At 47.6% G+C, this 23323-nt stretch overlaps 1 protein-coding gene across 8 annotated transcripts in view; it reads left to right on the plus strand.

The window, feature by feature from the left end:
- RAB44 (RAB44, member RAS oncogene family) overlaps window positions 1–23323 on the plus strand; it is a 710497-nt gene that overhangs the window by 461011 nt on the left and 226163 nt on the right. For all 8 annotated transcript variants that reach the window (XM_085600504.1, XM_085600485.1, XM_085600530.1 and 5 more), the window contains one exon: window positions 11663–11753. In XM_085600504.1, coding sequence (XP_085456630.1) covers window positions 11663–11753 — 91 coding nt within the window. The remainder of the gene's footprint in view (window positions 1–11662; window positions 11754–23323) is intronic.

The following is a 23323-nucleotide window of genomic DNA, read 5'->3' on the forward strand; positions in this document are numbered from 1 at the left end:
GCTGTGGTTCCACACACCATGTTTCCTGGCAGCCAAATATGAAGAGCATTTATGGTTCTGAATACTAGTGTCATCATCCATTCTTTTTTTTTATTTTCTTTATTGGTTTTCATAATCAAGAAAGAGAAATACCATACATACATTTCAATCCAAATAAAGAGAAAAACAAGAAAGAAAAAAAGGAATAAACTTACAACAGAAAAACAGTCCCAGCGATCATGAATGTACATCACTTTTTGTTACTGGGAGGGCATTGCATCAAACACTGGTAATCAATTATAGGAGACCTCTGCATAAGCTTCAATTCAATTTAAAACTAGGATACCCGCCATTAAGTTTCCTCATTTCTGGCCTTCTAAGTAGCTTTTATATAAGCTCCAGAGGTTTTTAGGACGGCTCCTAGGGGGAAGCAGTTCACTGTATGATTCAGTTTGAGTATTGCAAAACAGCATATCTCTAGACCATTGAGTCAGGATGGGTGGGGGCCCGCATGCCCAATGCATTACTACCACTCGTTTTGCTATCAGGAGGCCCATGTCAATTAGGCGCCTAATATCTTTCCGGATCCGCTTGGAAAAGCCCAGTAAAGCTAGTAGTGGATCTGGTCTAATAGGTTCGCCTGTAATCTCCCCTAGTTTGGAGAATATTTGTATCCAAAAGTTATCAATTAAGGGACATAACCATGCTAAATGTAAGAAGCCAGTTGCCTCTTCCTCACATCTTTCACATTTGTCAGTTTCACGCAGACCAAACCTATGTAACCTGACTGGGGTATGATATATTCTGTTAAGGAATTTAAATTGGATGAGACCGTGTTTACCGTCAAGGCAAATGCGTTTCGCAGAACTTCCATGTGTCATCGTCTAATTGGACCTCTAAGTCTGTTTGCCACTCCAACCTGGGCTTAACATACTGGTTCCGGCATAGTTCCTGTGTTTTGTTGTATATGTGCGATACTAGCCTGCTCGGGGAGTCAGAGCATATCATTGTGGTGAGGGGGACTACTGGTGGTTCTAACAGTTCGTCCCCAAGCAGTTCGCGAAGTGCACTACGGACTCTGTAGTAGTGAAATATTATTAAGGGGGGAGTATCTGGTTTAATTGCAACCAGCTCTTCCCAGTCTCGCCCCTTTCCATCTGCAAAAAAGTTCCCAATTACTTCTATGTCTAGGTGTTGCATCGCTCGCACTACTTCTGGTTCTGTGATAGTTGGAAGCCAAGCGCACCATTCAATTGGAATGAGGGGGGAGTAAAGGATAGAGAGCATTTGACGATTAACAAGATTATGCCAAGCGTGAGTTATAGCATTTATGGAATCCAAAGTTCCAGTGCATCGTGTTGCTGCACGGAACAACGCTGTGGTCAAGTGAGATGGTGCTACTGCGACCCTCTCTATGTTTAGGTGGGGGGGAGTGAGTTGGTGAAGCCAATAAGGAACATGCGATCATTGAGCCGCACGATAATTAAGGTCTAGGTCCGGGGCTCCCAGTCTCCCCAACGAGTACGGGAGAGTGATGATGTCCCATTGAACTCTGGATTGTTTTCCGGCGCAGGCCAAATTAACCTTTGAAGACGTAAGGTGTTGAAAAAAATGAGCTGGGAGTACAATTGGTATATTTAAAAACAAAAAGAGGAATCTGGGTAGCACTACCATCTTCATGAGTGATATCCTACCTAGGAGCGAGAGGGGGAGTCGCATCCATCTGTTTACATCGTCTTCTAGTCTGGCAATTGCTCTGCCATAGGTTTCCTTGAAAACTATTTCCGAGTTTGCGTGTACTTGGAGCCCCAGGTTATGCACCGGGTCGGCGGACCAAGCCAAGGGGAAATCTAAATCCACTGAGAGCATTGCTGGGGTAAGAGGGAATATAGTAGATTTGAACAATTCATTTTAAGTCCTGAAACTTCCCAAAATTGTACTACCTCACGTAGCACTGGAGAGAGATTGACTTCCGGATCTCGGATATACAGGAGCGAATCATCAGCATAAGATGAGATTTTCAAGTTCTAATCAGGGAACCGAATCCCCCTGTGGCTATGATACTCCCACAGGGAGTAAGCCAGAGGCTCCGTGACCAACGCATAGAGGAGTGTGGATAGTGGGCAGCCCTGACGGTGGAGGTGACAATATTGCCCACCCGTACTCAGGCCGTTGGGGCAGTATACAGGACTTTCACCAGGTGAATAAAAAGGCTCCCTAGCCCCATATGTTCAAGCACTAACAACATAAAGTTCCATTCCACAGAGTTAAAAGCTTTTTCTGAGTCTAAAAAGATCGCGGCTGCTTTAATATCAGGCTTGGTGTGTTGGATAGCAAACACTGTACGTAGATTATGTGTTGATGTGCGCCCAGGGACGAATCCTGCCTGTTCGGGGCTAACTAAAGATGGAATGAGGGGGGCCAGACGATTCGCCAGTATCTTAGCAAACATTTTAGTGTCCATGTTTAAAAGGGAAAGGGGCCGGTAGGAAGCGCAATCGCATCGTGGACAGCATGGAGCTGCATTTGCCCATTTCCTCAAGTAAAGAAATCAGATGAGGGGTTAGTTGCTCTCGAAACTCCTTGTAAAAGGCCACCGTGAGCCTGTCTTGACCCGGCGCGCTGTTGGACTTGGAGCGATATAATGCGGAATAATAATCCCTGAATCGCTCAACTATCGCGCTAGGATCACTAGTCTTCTCGCCAGTGTCTAGGCTGATCTCTATGGGACTGGCACTCTCCCGCCTTCCTCTCAATCTAGCTGCCAATGCAGCGCTGGGGTGTTCCCCTTACCCATATATTCTCACTATTGCATATTTCCCCATTAGCTTAACTTCCCGATCGGCTTCTTCGTGATATTCCTCTAACATAGTTTTAAGTTCATCCATAGTCTGAACATTGCCTCTCTCTAGAGCATCTCGCTCCAAGTCCGCCAGCTTCTGTTCCAACAGGGCTAGACAACCTCTGATAGATCTCAGCACCCCCAAGTGTTGAGAAATAGCTATGCGTGGATGTAAACTTTAAAAGTTTCCCAAATAGTGGCAAATTGCAGGACTGAGTCAACGTTAGTAGAGAAGAAAACATCTATGGCCTCTAACATTTCCCCTCTAAAGGCTTTGTCTAGTAATGCATTAGGGGGAATCTCCAAGTGAATGGAGGGGGGCGCTTTGAAGGGCATTCAAGATCAAGCAGTATTGGTGAGTGGTCGGAATACAGAGGAGGAAACACCTCGCAGCCCCTTATAGCGTGTTTCAGTGAACCTGTTGGGAACCAGTAGTCTATCCTGGTGTGGAAATCATGTGGAGCGGAGTAATATGTAAACCCCCCCCCCCCCGCATCACCTGATTAGGAGCACCAAACATCAATCAACCCCAGTTCAGTTATTGCATCTACCATCGATCTGGCTGCTAATGTTAAACATTAATTAGAATACATTCCATGCCTTTCCTCTTGCAATTAGATATTGTGTATCTGCCTTCAGTATCTGTATACATTCTTCTTGAGAGAAACCAGCTTTAGGGTTAAACCACGAGAGTACCCCCGGGCATGTGAGGTGAGGCCAGCAGCGTGAAATGCACAGCGGATTCTCTTGTGGGCGAGCGCTAGGTTATCAGTTGGGAGGTGAGTTTCTTGTATTAGCGCAATGTCTATGTTATGCCTAGCTAGGTATGCCATCACTTTTCCAGTCTTACGCTTGTCATTCAGCCCTCTAATGTTCCAAGTCAGCATTCTTACCCTGTCACCCATAATATCAAGAAAGGGGGACAGAAAAACCCAGCAATGATTCTTAGGGACCCTGTGGTGTGATGGCCTATGTCCAGCACAATGTTGCAAGCTACTTTCAATGCAAATTCCATGTACAAACCTTTCACTGTGACCAAATTAAAAAAACATATAGACAAAAACCAATCCCCATAACAGAGGACCCACCCACCTCCCACACCACGCAATCCCAAAATTAGCACAGTCACCCTCCCCCCACCCCCACCACTACCCCTTAGGTAAATAAGGCAAAATACCATGTAGTGTGTAACACGCAGGGGCAGATGTTACCCGAGCACTACTAGTGGCTACTGGCAGTAAGCCACGTCATCTGAACATATATGACACATCCGAAAATGTCTGGATAATCATTAATAGTTATACACAGTAAGGGAGAATGGAGCCCCATTGTCCCAGTAGTCTAAGCCTTTCCTAAAAATATGGGGACAAAAGAAACATTGACAATAGTCAGAAATACAGTGGTGATTATCAAGCCAGTGGAGTGGTCAACAGCAATACTTGCGAGAGTTCGGGTTCCTTCGCACTGCCGTGCCGATCTTCTTAGAGTGAGCCGGGCCAGCTTCAATCCTTTATTGCAAGGCTCACACAGCTGAATACTTCACCAGCCGAATCCGACAGAACCAGAGCTGGGGCACAGTTGGGTCACTCTTGCTCATCCAGGCCGCTGCCTGCTGCCCCACCAGCTGCCTCATGGCATCGCTCCGTCTCCACATCTCGGCCCGCCTTCTTTGAAAAATCCTTCAGGGCTTTTTGCAGCGCTTTACGGTCCGAGAAGATACGGGCCTTGCCGTCTAGGGTGACTGAGAGCCTGGCGGGGTACAGCATTGCATATTCTATGTTTTGGTCACGGAGTCGCCGTTTAAGAGTGTTGAATTGTCGTCTAGCCTCCTGGATCTTCATAGTAAAGTCAGGGTAGAGGGAAATAGCAGAACCCTCATAATGCAGATGCCCCAGCTCCCTAGCTCGCCGCAAGGCAGCGTCACGGTCCCTGTAATGCAGCAATTTCGCTATCATCGGGCGTGGAGGCGGCCCAGGTGGGGGGCGAGGGCCGAGCAACCGATGGGCCCGCTCCACAACAAAAATATTGGAGAAGGTTTTACCGGCCCAGCAAGGAGATTAGGAATTTTTCTGTGAACTGTTCAGTGTTACACATCGAGGTAGACTCCGGCAGGCCTGTAATGCGGATGTTGGTCCTTTGGGAGCTAGCCTCTAAATCTTCCGCTTTGTCTTGGAGTGTCAAAAGCGCCTTAGCCATTTGTTTCTGGATGGAGTCCGTTTCCGATTGTGCTTCTTCCACCTCGGTTACTCTGCGCTCAGTCATATCGATCCGCTCCGGATGTTTGTCGAGACGCTTCAACATTATTTCCATGCGGAAGACAAGCGAGTCAATCTTGTAGTCAATTGCTAGTAAGCTCTTTTGCACTGCTGCGAACATCTGTTTTACATTGACGGGCTCTTCGTCCGGGGCAATCCCCCGATCCTCCGGTGAGCGAGAGGGCGTCGCTTCTCTGGTTCTTGTTTTCTTTGGGTCAAAGAGTAGCTTTGATTGGGTCTTATCAACTTTGTCCATGGTGCCACCAATTGGTGTGCAGCTTCCCGCCGGAGCACTGTAGCTCTGAGATGTAGGGCGCCGAGTTCTCTTGAGGCCCGCGGTGCTGGTCCCAAGTCCCCGCATTCAGGAGTGTGTATGGTCACCCCAGACATGAAAGGTTGGCAACACAATACTTGCCCCGCAATAGAGTGGACCGTGGGCAGCGTGAGCAACAGCTTCTCATGGGCCTGCAGGGTTCGAGGCGAGTCTCACTTATAGCCGGGGAACTCTTCTTCCAGTGCAATAGTAGGGGTGCGGGAGGCAGTGCAGAACTGTGGTCATCCCTAGCACGCTACATTTGTGAAATACCTGCAGGCCCTTGCCTCCTGCATACACCTGCACACACACGGTAGGTCACTCCCTTGCCTCCAGTCCAGGAGGGCTCAGCTGATCTCTCTCACCATGGCAGTAGCCAGCAGGGCCTTGCGCTGTTGTGGGCTATCTGCCTGTTAGTTCTGGCTTCCGGCTGACTCCTGGCCAGTCAGGTGTGGCCTTGCTGTGGGGGAAGCGTCCCGAGAGGCCGCCGCGAGCAGCGGGTTAACAGCATGGTTCCCCGGATGCCTGTATTCCCTCGCAGAGAGGTGGCGCGTTATTGCAGCTCTGCGGTATTCGACAAAGCACACAGTCCGCCCCAGGCCAAACTACACTATTGTGGACTATCTGCCTGTTAGGGCTGGGATAAAGTCGGCTTCAGGCACGTCATGCGAGGCCCAGGTCTGGAGAACGCACTGCGGGATGCAGCTCACAGCAGCAGGGTTACAGCAGGACTCCTCGGTTACAGCTCACTCCTCGCAGCAAGGCAGCTAGTTGCAGTGATTTAGGGAGATACACTTGGGACTGCAATCCGCCAGCAATCCGCCTCAAGCAGAGCCTGTGACAGGCCTCAGGAGTCCATCGGGCCCACTGCTCAATACAGCAGGCTGTTGCGGGGGCCTCAAACAGGGACGCGCCCCTCCGGGCCGGCCCGCCTGCAGCCGCGGCTCTCGAGCAAAGCCCGGTCGAATTACCAGCCTGCGGGGCTTAGCAGGAACCGCTCACCGCCTCACCCTGTTGAAAGAGCTGGAGAAGTGCACCAGGCCACACAGGAAGCCCGCGCCATCGGAGGTTCCCCGCTTGCTAAATCCAGCTTGCAGGCGATACCTGGTATGTATAGAAGCTGGCTCCTACCCGAGAGGGACACCACGGGGAGCAGTCGCCGGCACTAGGATCTTCACAGTACGATGTGGTGTCACAGCGTGGAGGCCTCCGATCGCACCCGCAGCATGCGCCAGGCAGAGTCCCCGGCCGGCTGTGGAAATCCTCCAGGGGTGCAGTTCAGCGCGCTCGCTGGGGGCGAAGGCCGCAGTCGTGGGCTACCCTTTCTGTGCAGCCTATGGCCTCAGTGGTGGCATCAGAGAGTAGCCCGCAGCCTACTCTGTTATTATTCCTCGTTCATGAGGTAATCACAGTTGGGGATGTGAGGATATTTGATGCGTAGTGTGGATGGCTCGTGGAGCTCGAATTTCACACGGCCATCTTGTGCTGCGGCAAGCTCCGCCCCTGTGTCATCATCCATTCTTACCAAACCTGCAACAATCCAGGATCTAAAATGGACTGAGCAAAAATGGATAGAGCCTGTATAAATAGAATGCTTCTTTAGGGCTGGTGCTAATGTCTGCATTTAGCCCTATCACAATGAGCACATACATAAATTGTGGAGTTCCCTTCAGATCAGTGTTTTGTTTTGTTTGTTTGTTTTCTACTTTTTTCTCTTACTTCCTCTCTTGCTTGTTTTCCTGCTTTGATTCTTTCTTTCTTAAAGGCAAGAAGCTAGCAGTCAACACCATATTTATTGGCATTTTTAAGTCTGTGTTAGCCAAGACCTTTTGAATTTACTACAATTATGTGTATAACATAGTTACCAATAGGGGTTTTCAGCGAAACTTCATCAATTAGTCTGTGGATGTGTCATTAAAATTTTCTTCAAACCACTCAAGCATACATCAAGGGGCAATGTGTCAGCCCACTTCAGCCACTGGCTGACTTCATCTAAAGTAAATGCATGCTTCACTTCCACACAGCAAACACAAGATGATGGACGGAGTGCTGAAGCTTTTCAACCACTCACCCCCAGTCAAGAGATCTAGGTTTAATATATCATTCTTTAACTCACTATGCCACCCCAGTTTGGACCCAGCCATATGCAAATCAGTCTTGATCCTGCTCCTCATGGGAACAGTCCAGCCAGGACCTCCCTGGACTGGAAACAAGCATCCTCGGACCGATTTTGGGCTCTCACCCCTCATCAGCTAGGCTAGCTTGAATCCAGTGGCACAGCGAGCAAGGGGCCCATGCCTGGGCATACCCTTTGCCACTTAGGGCAAACAGAGCACACACAACAGGATGATGGAAGGAGTGCTGAAACTTTTCAGCCCCCAGTCAGGAGATGCTTGTTTCCGGTCTAGGGAGGACCTGGCCTAGCAATTCCGGTTAAGGAGCAGGGTCTAAGCTGATTTGTATATGGGTGAGTCTAAACTGGAAAGGCATGGTGGGCAAAAAAAGATGGATTTAGGCCCAGATATCAGTACTGGTGTTGAATGTTTGACACTGTTTCAGCATTCTGTCCATCAATTGTTCGTTTTTAATTTGTCGTCCCTTCCTCAAAGAGCACATCCACACTCAAAGTAGTCTCCTTTAATGCCAAGGAATATTGTGCGCTTTTTTGAGGCCAAAAATATTGTTGCCTTCAGACAATGTTTTTTGTTCTTCTTAGATTAATGAGGGCACAGCAGCTTTCTGAACAATAAAGCTTTGTAAAAAAAACATGATAAAACATGAATTGTCAAAAGACTGGCTGTGAACACCAGACTGGTCAGATTTGCCAATGCTTGTATATTTTTGCGTACGTTTGCACTAGGAAAGTGTTTTTTCTTTTAGATCGGGCACTGCACTTCATATTTGAGTGCACGAGGGAGATAGCTCCAGTTCACTTTGATTCTGTTTTTGTCAACACCCTTCTTATCAGGTATGATCTGTGGCCTCCCGGATGCAGAGTTTTGAAGAAGTGTTGAATGTTGTAATTGAAATACACGGTAGAGTTGGTGTGCACTTAACCAACATGTTAGACAGTGACACTAAGAAGGCCAATTTTATCAGATGCAGCAGTGTGAATATATTGTATATTTTAAAGGGGCCAGCTTAAAACAGAGTTTGAACTAATAGAAAAGGATGACATCGATTAGTCACTAAATTAGATATTTATATGAGTTCATATCACGGTTATTGTCCTATTCCAAATAGATAAAAAGTCTTGGACTTGGCCCTTTTTGCAGGGTCATCCCTAAACTTTTTGCATTTCTCCTAGTCTTTTTTCTGACGTGCTGTTGGTGGTCTTAGGACTCTGGGCACTTTAGCACTGCTCTTCAGTGTAAAGTGCGTGTGCTCTTTGTGATAAACATAGTAAGATTGGTCTACACCTGTTTGGCCTATTTAATTTACCTGTCAGTCCCTTGTAAAGTGGTATCTCATATACCCAGGGCTGGTGAATTAAATGCTACTGGTGGGCTTGCAGCGCTGATTGCCCCACCCACCAAAGTAGCCTCTCAAACCTATCCCAGGCATCTGCCATTTCAGGTCCTGTGCGTGCAGTGTTACTGCCACTGTGACATGGCACGTAAAGTGTGTGCCATGGCTGTGACCCCCCTTTTACTGCATGTCAGTCACCCCTAAGGTAGACCCTAGCTAGCCCTATGGGCAGTGTGCATTGTAGGTAAAAGATAGGACATGTACCTTAAGTGTGTGACATGTCTTGGTAGTGACACACAGCCATTTTGGTTTCTCACTACTGTGGGGCTGCCCTCACATAGGAATGCATTGGGGATTTCCTGACAAGTGTTTCAGTGGTAATTCCTGATATGAGAGGCGCAGCGTGGTCAAGTTTGGTATATTTGGAATAGTGATAATAAACGCTGCGCAATGGTGTGCACAGATTTATTATAACTATTTTAGAAATGCCACTTTTAGAAGTTGGCATTTCTGTGTGCAATGTGTCTGCCTGCCTGATGTGAACGGCATATCTGGTTTTTGAGTGACAGGGGCTGGTGAGGTGTGTGTGGCTTCAGGAGGGGCAGGGTGAGTCAGTACTAGGCTGAATGGGACATCTGCATTTGGAGTAGTGGGAGGAGTAGTCCCTGGTCCCTGAATAGGCCTGTGCCTAGCCTGTACAATGCTGGCTCTGTCCCCCTGTGGTGTGTCTGAAGACAAGCCCCCACCTGACAAAGGGGAAGAAGAGCCTTGTAAACAAAGTGCTCCAATTCCCCCCTGAACCAGTTGCATCTGGTTCCCCTAAAGCCCTGTACTGCAGACAAAGGAAAATGTACTATAAAAATAGGGGCTGTGACCCCATGAAGTTGTTGTTCCTGTGCTTGGGGGGCTAGCTGCTGCTGGGCCTCGGGAGGAACTGCCAAGAGGGACTGCCTCCCTGCTGGAGGTCCCTGTGTGCTGGCCTGCCTGGGCCCAGCTTTGCCCCTTTTCCCTCTTGGACTTGTGAGCGCTCTGATTTTATTTTCTAGAGAGGAGTGTTGTGTGGGACTCCAGCCCTGCGCTGGGTGGAGAGAGAGGGAGTCCCCGGCATAGAGATTCCCCCGAGTTGCGGCAAGGAGCGGGTGCCCACCCCGCTTGGCGTGCTGTGGCAAGAGCCTACCCCGCGTTTTTGCCAGGTTTCAATGGGAGCCCACTCCGCTGTTTGGTGGTTCCGTGAAGCCGGTGCCTACCCCGCTTTATGCATATCTAAGCAGCAGGTGCCCACCCCGCATTGTGTGCTTCGCAGGAGCCCACCCCGCACTTTGAAATTGCTGAAAGAACCACCGCTCCAGGAGCGACACGGAAGCCAGGAGGCCTTACCTGGTTGTGGATGGGGTGAAGTTACCGCGGCTGCCAATTGTAGCGCGGCTGGAGCGGAAGAGGCAGCGGAGCCGACCGGAAGCCACCATCCGGCCCGAGCGAGACTCCCGTGAGCTGTTGGGAGCCCCGGTGCCCAAGGTAGAACCAGGAGGAAAATCGTGGTGGTAGTTCAACTGGACGGTGCCAGACGAAGAGCGGGAGCCGACACCGCCTCCGTGCACACCGAGGAGAGCCTGCAGAGCCCGGTGAATGGGGCTTCAATTTGCACATGGAGAGGAGGCACCAGAAGTGCCCCTGAGGGGGAAGAATTGTCGGGGCACATTGTCGGTGCCCGCCCCCACAGTGAGACGAGCCCAGTGAGCAGGGCTCCAATTCCCGCATCGTCGGTGCCTCCCCCTCTGCCAGAGGAGGCACCAGAAGAGTCCTGGTCCCAGGGGCTGAGTGCGGAGCATTGTTTTTGTGCACCAGAGGCACGGAGAGTGCCAGTGCTGTTTGTTTCCTGCACAGCTGCGCAGCAGATATGGGTCCCCCTGCAACGAGGGGGCCAGTGATTTTTTGTAAAGGAGGGGTGAGTGCACCCCAGGCCCCAGTGCACTTGCGCACTTTATTTTTGCAGCTGAGGCAGCCAGTGAGCCCTTCTGCGAGGTCCCTCCTAGAGCCCTGAATGTGCGGGACATAGGGCATTTGAGCCCAGAGGAAGGCCAGTTGGCCTGGGGTCATTTTAGGGTGTTGTTAGGGCGCAAGGCCCTTGCCAGTGCTACTATGGTGCACTGCTGCTTTTATGCCTAATATATGTCCTGCCTATTGAGATGCCTCATGTGATTCATGCCCCATGATTATTGCGTAATATGTTTATGCCGGTGAGGCCTAGTGCATAATGTGTTTTATGCTTCCAGTGATGCAGACATAATGTGTTTATGTTGCAGGTGATAATGCTATGGTCATTATTATACCAATAGATACTGGTTGTGTTTTATATTTACTTACCTGTTCTGATGGTTCGGACAGTGGCCCGATTGGCCCTGTCCTGTATATAATCCCCTGTGAATATTGCCTAGTGCCAGTTGGCACAGTGTAAATTTGTGATTATGTTTCTAATGTGTATATGATAATACAAAGGCTATTTTTATATAACCTTGTGTGGAGTTCCTTTTTGTGGTGTGCCTAGTGTGTTGCTGCTGTGTGTGTGTGTGTGTGTGTTGCGCAAACGCTTTACACATTGCCTCTGGGATAAGCCTGACTACTCATGCCAAGCTACCAAGGGGGGGAGCAAGGGTTATCTTCAGCGTGTAACTCCCTTGCCCTGACTAGAGTGGTGGTTTCTGCCTAGCTTAGGCGCAAGCCATAGCCAACCAGAATTCCCATTTCTAACAGTCTTTATGTCCGCACTTGGAATGACCGCCGTGCCCTTTGTTTTCTGTCTGGCAGGAGGATCGCAGAGCACAACCAGGAAGTGCAGCAATTGTATGAGGAGATGGAGCAACAAATTAAAAAGGAGAAGGAGCGTCTGCGAACAGAGGTTGGTGCATTAGTTGATGTATCATTTATCACCACCAGAGCACAAGGGTGGTGGGCACAAGTGGACAGCAGCATCCTAATGGTTCTAGAGAGCGACTGCAGGTCCCCAGAAGTCCAAAGCTGAAGCAGGGGAAGCCAAGCTAAATCTTGTGACCCTCAGAATATGCTCTTGAGCAGTGGAATTACTGTCTGCTGTCAAATATATTTGCGCCATTGCCTTAAGGGGGTTTGCACCCTCCCCAACCCCAGTTCACCAGCAACATCTAGTGTCCTCTTTATTCCAGGAGATTGTTGTCTTTCTCCTATTTGTAAAAAGATCTACCGAATATCTACATCATCAAACAGTTGGCAAGAGCTGAAATGTGTTCAGGGAGGTGTGTCTGTGCTTTGACTCTGCTTAAAAATGCTATAATGAATCAAGTGCACAATATCACTCAAAACAAATACAATCACCACATCTACCCATTGAAAACAGGAATTTGTACACGTATGTACAACATAACACTTGAGGCCTGATTACGAGTCTGTTGCGCCGAGGGCCGCCAGACTAGCGAGGGTGCGGCGGTGGCGGTCTGACTGCCCCATTACGAGTTAGGTGGTTGGACCGCCCCAGAACCACCGTCAGAGAACCGCCATTTCCTCGAGGTTGTGTGGCGGTAAGCGACCACAATATGCTTGGCAGGACCGCCGCAGTCCAGCCAAGAATATTGCGAGTTTCCTCTCTGACAGCAGTGTCATGGAGGTTCCTTCTCCATGTACAACATGGTGGAGAGGAAACAACAGGGCTCCATGTGCCTCCACAGCATGTGAATGCACACAGGGTGGCATAACATGTACCCTGTGTGCATGCACACCAGTTCCTGCACTGCATGGACTTTTGAGTCCATGCCATGCAGGAACCTTGTTGTGCGGTCCCATTGCGATGCCTTTTTCAAAGGCACAGCCGCCTTTGAAAAAGGCACCGCTGCGGGTCCGCAATGCCGCCCTCCAGCCAGACCACTTTAATCTGGTGGGCAGGTGCCAGCAAGTCTTGGTGGTGCGGAGGCGCAGTGGCGTTCCTCCATTCACCCACCGCCGAAACTCGTTATCGGCCCCTTGGTTGTTCAAAAACGTCCTTACTTTGATTCATTTCTAAACTTTGTTAACCCTTTACCTGTAGAAAAAATATGATTTACAATAACTAAACAACAACAACATTGTTTAGCCTTCCTCTGACTATATTTAGTTTATCTTTTGTTTCTGATTAGGGTTCAAGCAGTCAGTAGAACAATTCACAGCACCAATAGCATACATGCCCGATTCAGGAGGGAGACTCCAAATTTTCAAAGCTAAAATGGCTTTCATTTAGCTTTCTCCCTCCTGAAATTTCCCTAATTTCAATACAAGTTAATGGGGAAAATACATTACCCCGATTTTTTTTATTAAATCTCCCTCTTTTTAGTATCCCAATATGGGCATATATGTAATAGAGCTGTATTTTTATAGTGTCTAAAAGGTGTATATTTAGAGTCTCTAAGTCTGAGAGCAACTTACAATTATTTTGTGGCTTATTTTTACTGGATGTGTATTTCAAAGTAGATATCTGACCAGCACATTCTACTGTTTATATTTGCTTTGGTTCTATCTGCATAAAGTCAATGTGTGTATTCTGTGGGAGACTTTTTGGTCTCCTGTTGACTGGCCACAACATGTTGTGACAGCCATTCCAGGACTCGGGTCTTGGTCTCTATTGAAATGCTTTATAAGTAATGACAGGATTGAAGGTCACAAAAGGAGCACTTATAAAGGGTTTTCCTCACAATATAAATCACTTGTTGGTGGTACCATAATAATTTTAGGAATTGCGGTGTGTTCTAAGGTGATTTTACCCCGTGAAAAATGGTGGTCCTCTTCTGGAATTTGATGAATCATGTTTGAGAGAAAACTATTTTGTCTCTTGATTTTCTCATAGAGATTGTGGAAGGTGCCCAGAAGCTAAGTACATTTTCTAGATATTAACACTAGCTTCCTCAGCCATGTGAAAAAAAAACTTATATTCTGAGTTAAATATGCACTTTTAAAAGCAGTAGAAGCCTGTCAGTTGAATTCTCAGGACCTGATTCACAAAGAGTGTCCGCACTCGTGGCGGAAGATCCGCAGTCGTGGTGAGATCTACGCATTTTCAAAGCTATCGCCATCTGGGTGCAGACTTTGCGTTTGAAGTCAGTGAGGGGTCATCGATGACGTCATAAAGGATGTCATATTACACATCATAAGTGATGTCATGTTATGTTATGTTATGTTAAAGCGATTTATAAAGCGCGCGATTACCAAATAGGTGTCCTGGCGCTAACTACTACTCCAAAGAAAGTCCGGGCGGAAAGAAATTAATTCACAAAAAGCCAGGTCTTCAGAGACTTTCTGAAGCATAGCAGATTATTGATGTTTCTTAGGTACAGAGGCAGCTTATTCCACAACTTGGCAGCGCCAAAGGAAAAGCTGCCCTCGCCCCAACGGGCCTTTTTTATCAAGGGAACAGTGATCAGCTTAGCTTCAGATGATCGTAGCAAGCGCGGTGGGGAATACCATTGAAATTGGCTTTTTAAAAAATCCAGGCCCTCATCATGTAATGCTTTAAAAACCAAGCAAAGCGCTTTGAACTGGACCCTGTTCTTAACTGGGAGCCAGTGCAGTTTTTGAATTACGTTAGAAATAGGAGCAAATTTAGGGGTACCTGTCAGAAGTCTAGCCGCAGCATTTTGAAGCATCTGCAGTTTGTGCAACAAATTGTGCTCTAGGTTTAAGTACAGACTGTTGCAATAATCCAACCTGGATAAAACCAGGGCCGTAACCACAGTTTTACGACAGTCGAGCGGGAGCAGAATCAAGATTTTTTTCAATATTCTTAGAATGTACCCAGTTTTGGAGGTTACCGCCTTAACCTGGGCAGCCATAGAGAGTTTTACATCTACCAGGATCCCCAGGTTTTTAACCTTCTCGACCGGGGTAGGGAGAACCCCCAAAGATGGCGGCCACCAGGAAGGCGTCCAGAAATTGGGGTTGTTTCCAAACAGCATGACCTCGGTTTTGTCCGAGTTCAACCTGAGGCAGTAACCAGCCATCCAGCGTCCTACCTCCGTCATGCATGACTGGAAATTAAGATCCAACCCCTTCACCAAACCTGGGAGTAGAGACACCACAATTTGTGTGTCATCCGTGTATGAGGTTATCCCAAACCCGTAGCGCCTGATGATCGGAGCCAGGGAAGTAACATACACATTAAAGAGGGTAGGACTTAATGATGACCCCTGCAGAACGCCGCAAGGTAAGGAGAAGGGTTGTGAATGAAATTTACCCAGTGCAACTATTTGGCTTCTATCCATAAGAAATGAGTTGAGTAACTCCCAAGCTTTCCGTTGCACCCCGCATTTCCTTAGACGGTCCATCAAGAGCCCATGATGGACCGTATCAAAAGCGGCGAAAGATCCAAAAGGATCAGAGCCGCCCTGCCTCCCTGATCCACTGCTGACCTAATTTCCTCCGTGGCTTTAATCAAGGCAGATTCAGTACTGTGCCCTTCCCTGAAGCCGTACTGGGACGAATCAAGCAAAAGGGCCTTCTTCAGAAAGGCACTAAGTTGCCTATTCATTGCCTTTTCAACCAGCTTGGCGGGGAGAGGCAAGCGAGAAATAGGTCAGAAATTGTTCGGATCAAGAGGGTCCAGACTAGGTTTTTTTAACAGCGGTAGAATGGAGGCCTTCTTCCACAATTTCGGAAACTGACCGCCTTCTAACATCCCGTTAAAAATAGGGGTAAGATAGCAAGCAATAGGGGCCGGGACCATTTTAATAATTTTCAAAGGGCAGGGGTCCAGAGGAGAACCAGATTTAGCATTGGCTAAAAGTTCCAGAGTGTCTTGCATGGTTAATGACCTGAAAGACTCCATGGTCTCTGCCTGCATGACCGTGTCTCCGCCTTCAGTCACTGACTCCAGTCCAATTTTTATAGGATCACAAAGGCTAGAAAAGATATTGGTAACTTTGGTTTGAAAAAATGCGGCAATCTGTTCACAGAGCGCCGTACTGGACTGGATAGAGGCTGGCCTGAGAGAGGTCTGATTGGAAACAGTATAAAAAAGCTCTTTAGAAGAGTTTTTAGCTGCCTCAATTTGAGCTGCGTAAAAATTCTGTTTGGCCAGTCGAACCATTTGTTTATAAGTAAACATGCTGGCTTTATATATCAGCTTCTCCTTGTCGAGATAGCCCTTCCTCCAGTTCCGCTCCAGTCGTTTGCATGTGCATTTTTGCAATTTTAATTCCTCCGAGTACCAGGGGGCTGAGGGTAAAGTTCTTTTTAACAAAACAGATTTGGGAGGGGCTTGATCTTTACACGCCTGCGTGAGCCTTCTTGTATAAGAGGAGGCTGCCTCCTCCGTTCCACATGAGCTGGGGGTGGTAGACGAAGTCAAAACCTTGCACAGGGTCTCCGCTTCCACCCTATTCCAAGCTCTGGTTACAATCATTTCCCGTGAATCACTACCTTTAGGCTTGTGAGACTTCACATTGAGATTAAACAAAACCCCAACATGATCTGACCAAACCAAAGGCAAAAGGCCCATAAAAGATAGCCCTGGAAAGTTGGAAAAAACACCATCCAAGGTGTGACCTGCTTGGTGGGAGGGACCTTTTAATGTGCTGAGAAAGCTCTGCGGCTTCCATTAAATCCAATAATCGGGCTGTTTCTGGGTCATCAACGAGTTCCAAATGAAAATTAAAGTCTCCAAGAATAGTATAGGAATCGCCCAGAAATGCATCTTCCAAGAGATTTCCCAAAGAAGGGAGAAACGAGAGTCTGGCACCGGGTGGCCTATATATTAAGATGCCCTTAAAAGAGTGATGGTGTGTTAGACTGAAATTAAAAGCAAGGGCTTCACATGCGGGCTGATTAAAAGTTTTAAAAGTTCCCTGAATCGAGTTGTGATAAATAATAGCCAAACCGCCACCCTTCTTGTCAGGCCTGTTAAGTACCTCACAATGGAACCCGAGGGGAGTGGCTTTAACTAGATCTGGGCCGGACGCTTCATCCGTCCAGGTTTCCGTAATAAATGCAAGATTAATACCATAGTCTTCCAGCAGATTGGCACATTCGGTACTGTGTTTTACTAAGGACCTGGCATTAATTAGTATACAGCTAATCACCTTGACAGGAGCTCCGGCCGAGCGGACGACACCCTTCAAAGATCTAATTTGTTCAAACAACAATTTGGGGAACATAGTTCTACAATTGAGGCAGGATCCAAAAGGAATGCTATTCCTAGCGTCAGCAACCAGACACCCGCAGGCAGCACCTCTCAGTCCCAGTAAGGCTTCTCTAGTGTATACGTGGTTCCTAAGAGCTCGTGGTGACTCTGGACCAGGGGTTTGGGCGCTGTGCGCGACCCGAGCGCGGACGGGCGCAGACGGGCTTGCCTTAGGTGCGGCCGCTGCGCGCGTCCGCTGCGCGGTCGCGCCAGCGTTCCTCGAAATAAGCAGGCGTCCGCACACTAGACTGACACCCTGCAATCCCCTCAATATGGCTGCCACCGCCCGTGAGCACCACTCGACAGAGACTGCCTGCTCGGCTTGGGGACCAGCGCCAGGTGAGGAGTGAATGCCAAAAGCTATCAGTAATTTCTAAAATAATGCGAATGGGGGTGAGAAGTTAAAAAACATCTAAAATTGAATTAAAAGTCTTGGGAAGTGCTAAAACCAACCTGTGTGCTAAAAAGCAATTTTAATATAAGCAGCAGTCAATCAACAGTGTCAAGCTAAAAGCGCTCGAATACCTTTAGCGAGAAAGCTTCCCTCTGCTCCCGGCTCAAGCCTCAGGAGTAGTAATTGATCGCGGTCGCGCCAGCGTTCCTCTAAATAAGCAGGCGTCCGCACACTAGACTGACACCCTGCAATCCCCTCAATATGGCTGCCATCGCCCGTGAGCACCACTCGACAGAGACTGCCTGCTCGGCTCGGGGACCAGCGCCAGGTGAGGAGTGAATGCCAAAAGCTATCAGTAATTTCTAAAATAATGCGAATGGGGGTGAGAAGTTAAAAAACATCTAAAATTGAATTAAAAGTCTTGGGAAGTGCTAAAACCAACCCGTTTGCAAAAAAGCAATTTTAATATAAGCAGCAGTCAATCAACAGTGTCAAGCTAAAAGTGCTCAAATACCTTTAGCGAGAAAGCTTCCCTCTGCTCCCGGCTCAAGCCTCAGGAGTAGTAACTGATCGCGGTCGCGCCAGCGTTCCTCTAAATAAGCACTAGACTGACACCCTGCAATCCCCTCAATATGGCTGCCACCTCCCGTGAGCACCACCATGTCATAAGCTGTGCATGGTGGGAGTGCAAGTTATAGTTAGTGCTGGTATACTGATGAATTTCTGTGTTTTTTTAATTCAACACCTTAATGTTGTCATCGACAAATTCATCCAAATATTACGTTACTTTAACCTTTACGATCTTTTTTTCGCACCTAACTAAAATGTTACTTTAAAATGTTACTTTAAACCTTGTTTTTTTCAGCGAATTTCTAGTCTTTTTTTGACTTAAAGTAATATTTAATTACCTTTGTGCGTTGTGGAGGGTTGGCTGCACGGTCTGGCCCATGGGAACCCCGACTCATTCGTTTTTTAATTAACAGAGAGGGGGGCAGCATTGCCCCTCTCCTTGAGCCTTGTTGGGCCCTGGGGGCCCCATCCCCCAGGGCCATTACTAAAAATAAAAGGGAGGGGGGCCACGCTACCCCACTCCCCAAGCCTCCTTAGGCCCGTGGGACCCTTTCCCCCAGGGCTGTGTATTTTTTTAAGGGGAGGGGGGTCACACAGCCCCCCTCTTTGAACTGTTATTGACCCCAGTGACCCCATGTCCTCTGGCCATTTATTTAAATAAAGGGGAGGGGTCCACGTGGCTCCCCTTCCTTAGCCTTGTTCAGCCCTGGGGACACTATCCCCCAGGGCCACTCTTTTGAAAAAAGGGGAGAGTAGTTCATGTGGCACCCTTCCCCTGGCCGATTTAGGCCCCTGGGACCCTTTTTCCTGGGGCCTGGCATTCTTTTGCGGGGGCATGCAGCTCCCCTCATCAGGCTGATTTCAGCCCCAGAGATCCTATCCCCGGGGCCCAGCATTCTTTGAGGGGGTACACACAGCCCCTCCTCCACAGGCCAGTTTTGGCCCTGGGGACCCTATCCCCTGGGGCCCGGCATAATTTTTATAGTGATGGGGTATGCCGCTCCCCTCCCTGGGCCAACTTTGGCCCGGGTACCTCATCCCCCATGGCCTGGCATCATTTTCTGGGGGAGGAATGCATGCTTTGCAAATATACAATTCTTTTTTACCCTTAATTTCTCAAAAACTACTGAACGGATACACACCAAATAAGAAAAATCACAATCTGTGGACCAAATGTGATGTAATTCCGTCACCTTGCTGTGCTGTAACAGGAAAAGAGAAGGAATGTGGCATATTTAGGCAATACGGCACATTCCTGTCTTTTCCCCTATTCTAGTGCCCTTTTGGCAGCCTAGTGCCAAAGCATTGGTTTTGTGCAGGAAGGGACACCTCAAAAACGATGCTAAGAGGCATATTCCTGTTTCTATGTGTGTTACAGAAAGAGGAAGTAACACGGAGAAATAAAGATATTTCTCCTCGTTATGATTCACCTGAAAAGGCGTATCTTTTTGACACATGCCCAGGTCTACCAGTTCAGGTAAATCTAGGATTGAGTCCAAAACCATGTGATTTGCCTGGGAACACTGAAGGAAGTCACCCGGGCCACTCGCGTCCACCTCTCAGCTTTCCATGCTAATGAAGTGTCGGTCAGACAGTAGAGAATCCAAACAAAGCATAGATTTATTCAGGTACACTATAGTGGAGTCCCGTCTGCCCAGTTGTTTGGGGTACTGCAGAGAGGACTGACTTCAGAGCACATGATTATGCATTTTGTACAATTCAGGACCAGCAAAACACGCCCAGACTGGATAGTTCCAGTTGGGACCAGCTACATAATGAAGGTACAGTAGAAGATGTTTCGATCCTGAGACTGAGCACACACTATCTGTGTGCCAAGGTCACTCTACCTGTGCCCATAACAGGCTTCTATCTAGTGGGAAAGGTATGCAGTAACAAAAACAGTGTATTTATTAGTACAGCGAGGCCCAACTGTAGTGGAGACGGAGTTCCAGGTACATACATTGCTATGTTAGCATAAGCGTCTTAGATTTAAAACGCCATCTTGCCACTTTTGCTGCTTTTGCACACGACACTGCAGGTAGCTGTTATTATAAGAAAAAATGCTTGCTTGCTTTTCCTTCACATGAGAACTGTTTGTTGTTCACATCCCTAGACGTGCACCGCGACCTTGGCCTGAACACTGTGTGCAGACGTCGTCAGGGACAAATAACAATGTATGCTTTTGAATTCATGTTGATCGGCCCACACTCTAGACATAACATGCACACAGCTGCAAATATCTGAAACTCGAGTGCCTTTAATATTGCATTTTGCATGCATGATTAGACCTTTTCCAGACACAGAGCAGAGCTGATCCTGTGATGTGATTCCCCTGAGCTGATCTTTACGGTATGGGGTTCCCCATTCAAACCTAGAGACCTTCTATTAGTTTAATAATACTAGCTTACTAGTGAAGGGAGGGTGGTTGTATTCCACTATCATTTGTAATATGATTTCTCCCTTCATTTTCAATGGTATTGTAACAATGCTGATGGGTTTATTTTTAATCATTTGTCTGCTTATGTTAGCCAAAGTACTGCATCTTAGGGCACGTAGTTTATAAAATAAACATTTTAAACTTTACTGTGCCTTTGATTACTCTTGTTGTGGACTGAAATGAGAATAACAACGAACAGGTGATTCTGAATCCCACCATTCCTGAGAGTACTCTAAGTCACTTGTTCTAGGTTGTCTAACCATTGGTAGCTTCGAGATGATACGGAGAACGAATGAAACACTAATGCTAGTCGGATGGGGGTTTTGGGTACTGAGGTGAGTCTTTGATACACCGCAATTCACTGAGGTCCTGGTGTCCTGCCCATAGTTCTGTGCATGAGCAGAATCCCTGAAACACAACCTTGAGGGACACAGAAAATTCAGCACAACTTCTTCTAGCAGAGTCAGAGAACAGTTAATTATGATTATGGCCCGAAATGGCTGCTGAATATGAAATGGTGCAGAAAACGCTAACTTAAGCAAGGCAACATATAGTAACACAAAACAGGCATTTTTATTAAATTCCAACAGACCCTCCTTTTAGCGTTTGCTAACACCATTCCATACTGGGAAGGTGGGAAACATCACTATCCACATAGACAAAAGAATATCAATACCCAGAGCAATTCACGTAATAATTATCAGGGATAGAAACTGCAAGGAAACATGTTAGGCTCAGAAAAAATTCACATCAATTTGCATCAACCCTTCAACTTCATTTTGCATCATGATCATTGTATTAGTATCACGGGTGGGCATCTTTTGTTTAGGGGTCAGAGCACTTGCACAACAGGCACAACAGACCGGGAGACAGTGTATGCAGAGGCAACACATAAAGAAGATTATTTCTCGTCTAGGAACCACAATATTCTAAGTACTGCTATTAGGAACATTGCCACAATTACCACAAAAACTATTTTACTCTTTGTGGACCAACCACGCTCTGAGCGCGGTGGTGCAAATGGCTGTTCCTCCTCCTCAATAGGTTGATCAAATGGATACATTGTGAGAAAAGAAAATGTATGTAAGGAAACTGATAGCAGATGAATGTTCCCAGTGTCTGTCAGAGCCTCACTAGCAGGCTCCTATTGTTCATCAACGTTTGCGCTCTTGAGCACCCGCGGTGGAGCTGCTCAGTCCTAGCTCGGATCCGTATCCCACGGTGCAGGGCAAGGTATTCCCCTCCTGGAGAGCACCTTCAACTTAACCTGTACAATGTCCGGAACAGTGCACCTATCTCGCATCGCCCTAAACTAACACTGTTGGTACACCCTAACTTGCACAGTCCATCTCTGTCTAGTCTGACTTCTCCTTTGGTGCACTTTTCCTCCGTCGAGGGCACTAATTGTACCTGGCTACTCCAGGCACAGAGGGGTCATTAAAAAGGGGCTCAGGCTCAGAGGGGGCAATAGATCATCATTCTCTTCGTCGGTTTGTGTCCAGGTGAGCTTGGCATTGGAAAAAGGAACAAATCATGGGACTTGCTCCCACTCCAAGTCCCCTATTCCATCCCTCACCCACTGGTCAGAGGGAAGGGCATGGGTACCTTCCGGCAGTGCAAGGAGTGAATCCAGTTTTTTCGGCCGTCGACCTTTATGGCTGTGCTAGTGGCGAGGAGGACCTGGACAGGTCCCGTCCAGCAAGAATCCAGACTTTCCTTCGGCTGGAATTGTTTGAGCAACACGTAATCCCCAGGTCTTATATTGTGTCCGTGCCCCTCAGGTACAGGTGGGAGACTTTCATGGATCTGTTGGTGAATAGAATGCTAGGTTTTAGTTTATTGATAGAGATAATCTGTCAACAGGGGGTACTCTATCTCAGAGAACCGACGAGGTCGCGGGTCACCCCAGACTTTTCCCGAGCACCTGAACACGACCTCGTAGGGTGACATTCCTGTTCTAGAATGTGATGTGGTCTTTGTCGACAAAAGAGCCAATGGTAAAGCATCTAGCTACTTTAACCCTGTTGTCTCCTGAATCTTTGCCAACTTCAGTTCGAGAGTACCATTGTACATCTCAACCAGGCCTGCTGACTGCGTATGGTTTGCAGCATGAAACTTCTGCTTTATGTGCAGACCATCGCATATTAGCTGTATGACCTTGGCATTAAAAGGACTTCCGTTATCACTCCAGATCAAATGGGGCAAACCGAAATGAGGAAAGAACTCCTTCAGGAGTACCTTTGCAGTCACTAGGGCTGTGTTCTCTTTAGTGGGGTAAGCCTCACCCCATTTACTGAATGCACAGACAACTACCAACACATACTTCAGGTTATTGACTCTGTCTAACTCAATGTAATCAAGATGGAGGACCTCAAAGGGCAAGGTAGGTGGTGCAAAATTTCCCGGTGGCGTAGAGGTACCCTTCCCGGTGTTGTGCATCATGCACACCATGCAATACTTCACTAAATGGATGGCAGTCTTGGAGATGTTATCATTCTGTCATACGGGGTCTAACAACCTGCAAATACCCTTAGCACTAATGTGGGCTGGGCCGTATGCCATTGTAACTACAGGAAGAACATACGCATCTGGCAACATCCATCTTTGCTTCCCTGACTTGTCAATCCAACATCCCTCATCATTCAATTTCGCGGTACTCTCCTGCCACACTGCCCGTTCATCTATGGTGGCTTCGCTCTGTATTTCCTTGACATTTTCAAGTGTATCCTCAAACATAATGACCTCGGGCATCCACCTAGCAGGACCAGCTACAAACATTCTTTTTATCCTAGTTTGGGCTCTTTCCTTAGATGTCTGATCTGCAAAAGCATTCCCTCTACCCACATCATCGGTAATCTTCCTGTGTGCACTACATTTTACTATGGCCAATTT

The sequence above is a fragment of the Triturus cristatus genome, chromosome 1_2 (genome assembly GCF_964204655.1).
Source record: "Triturus cristatus chromosome 1_2, aTriCri1.1, whole genome shotgun sequence".
NCBI lineage: Eukaryota > Metazoa > Chordata > Amphibia > Caudata > Salamandridae > Triturus > Triturus cristatus.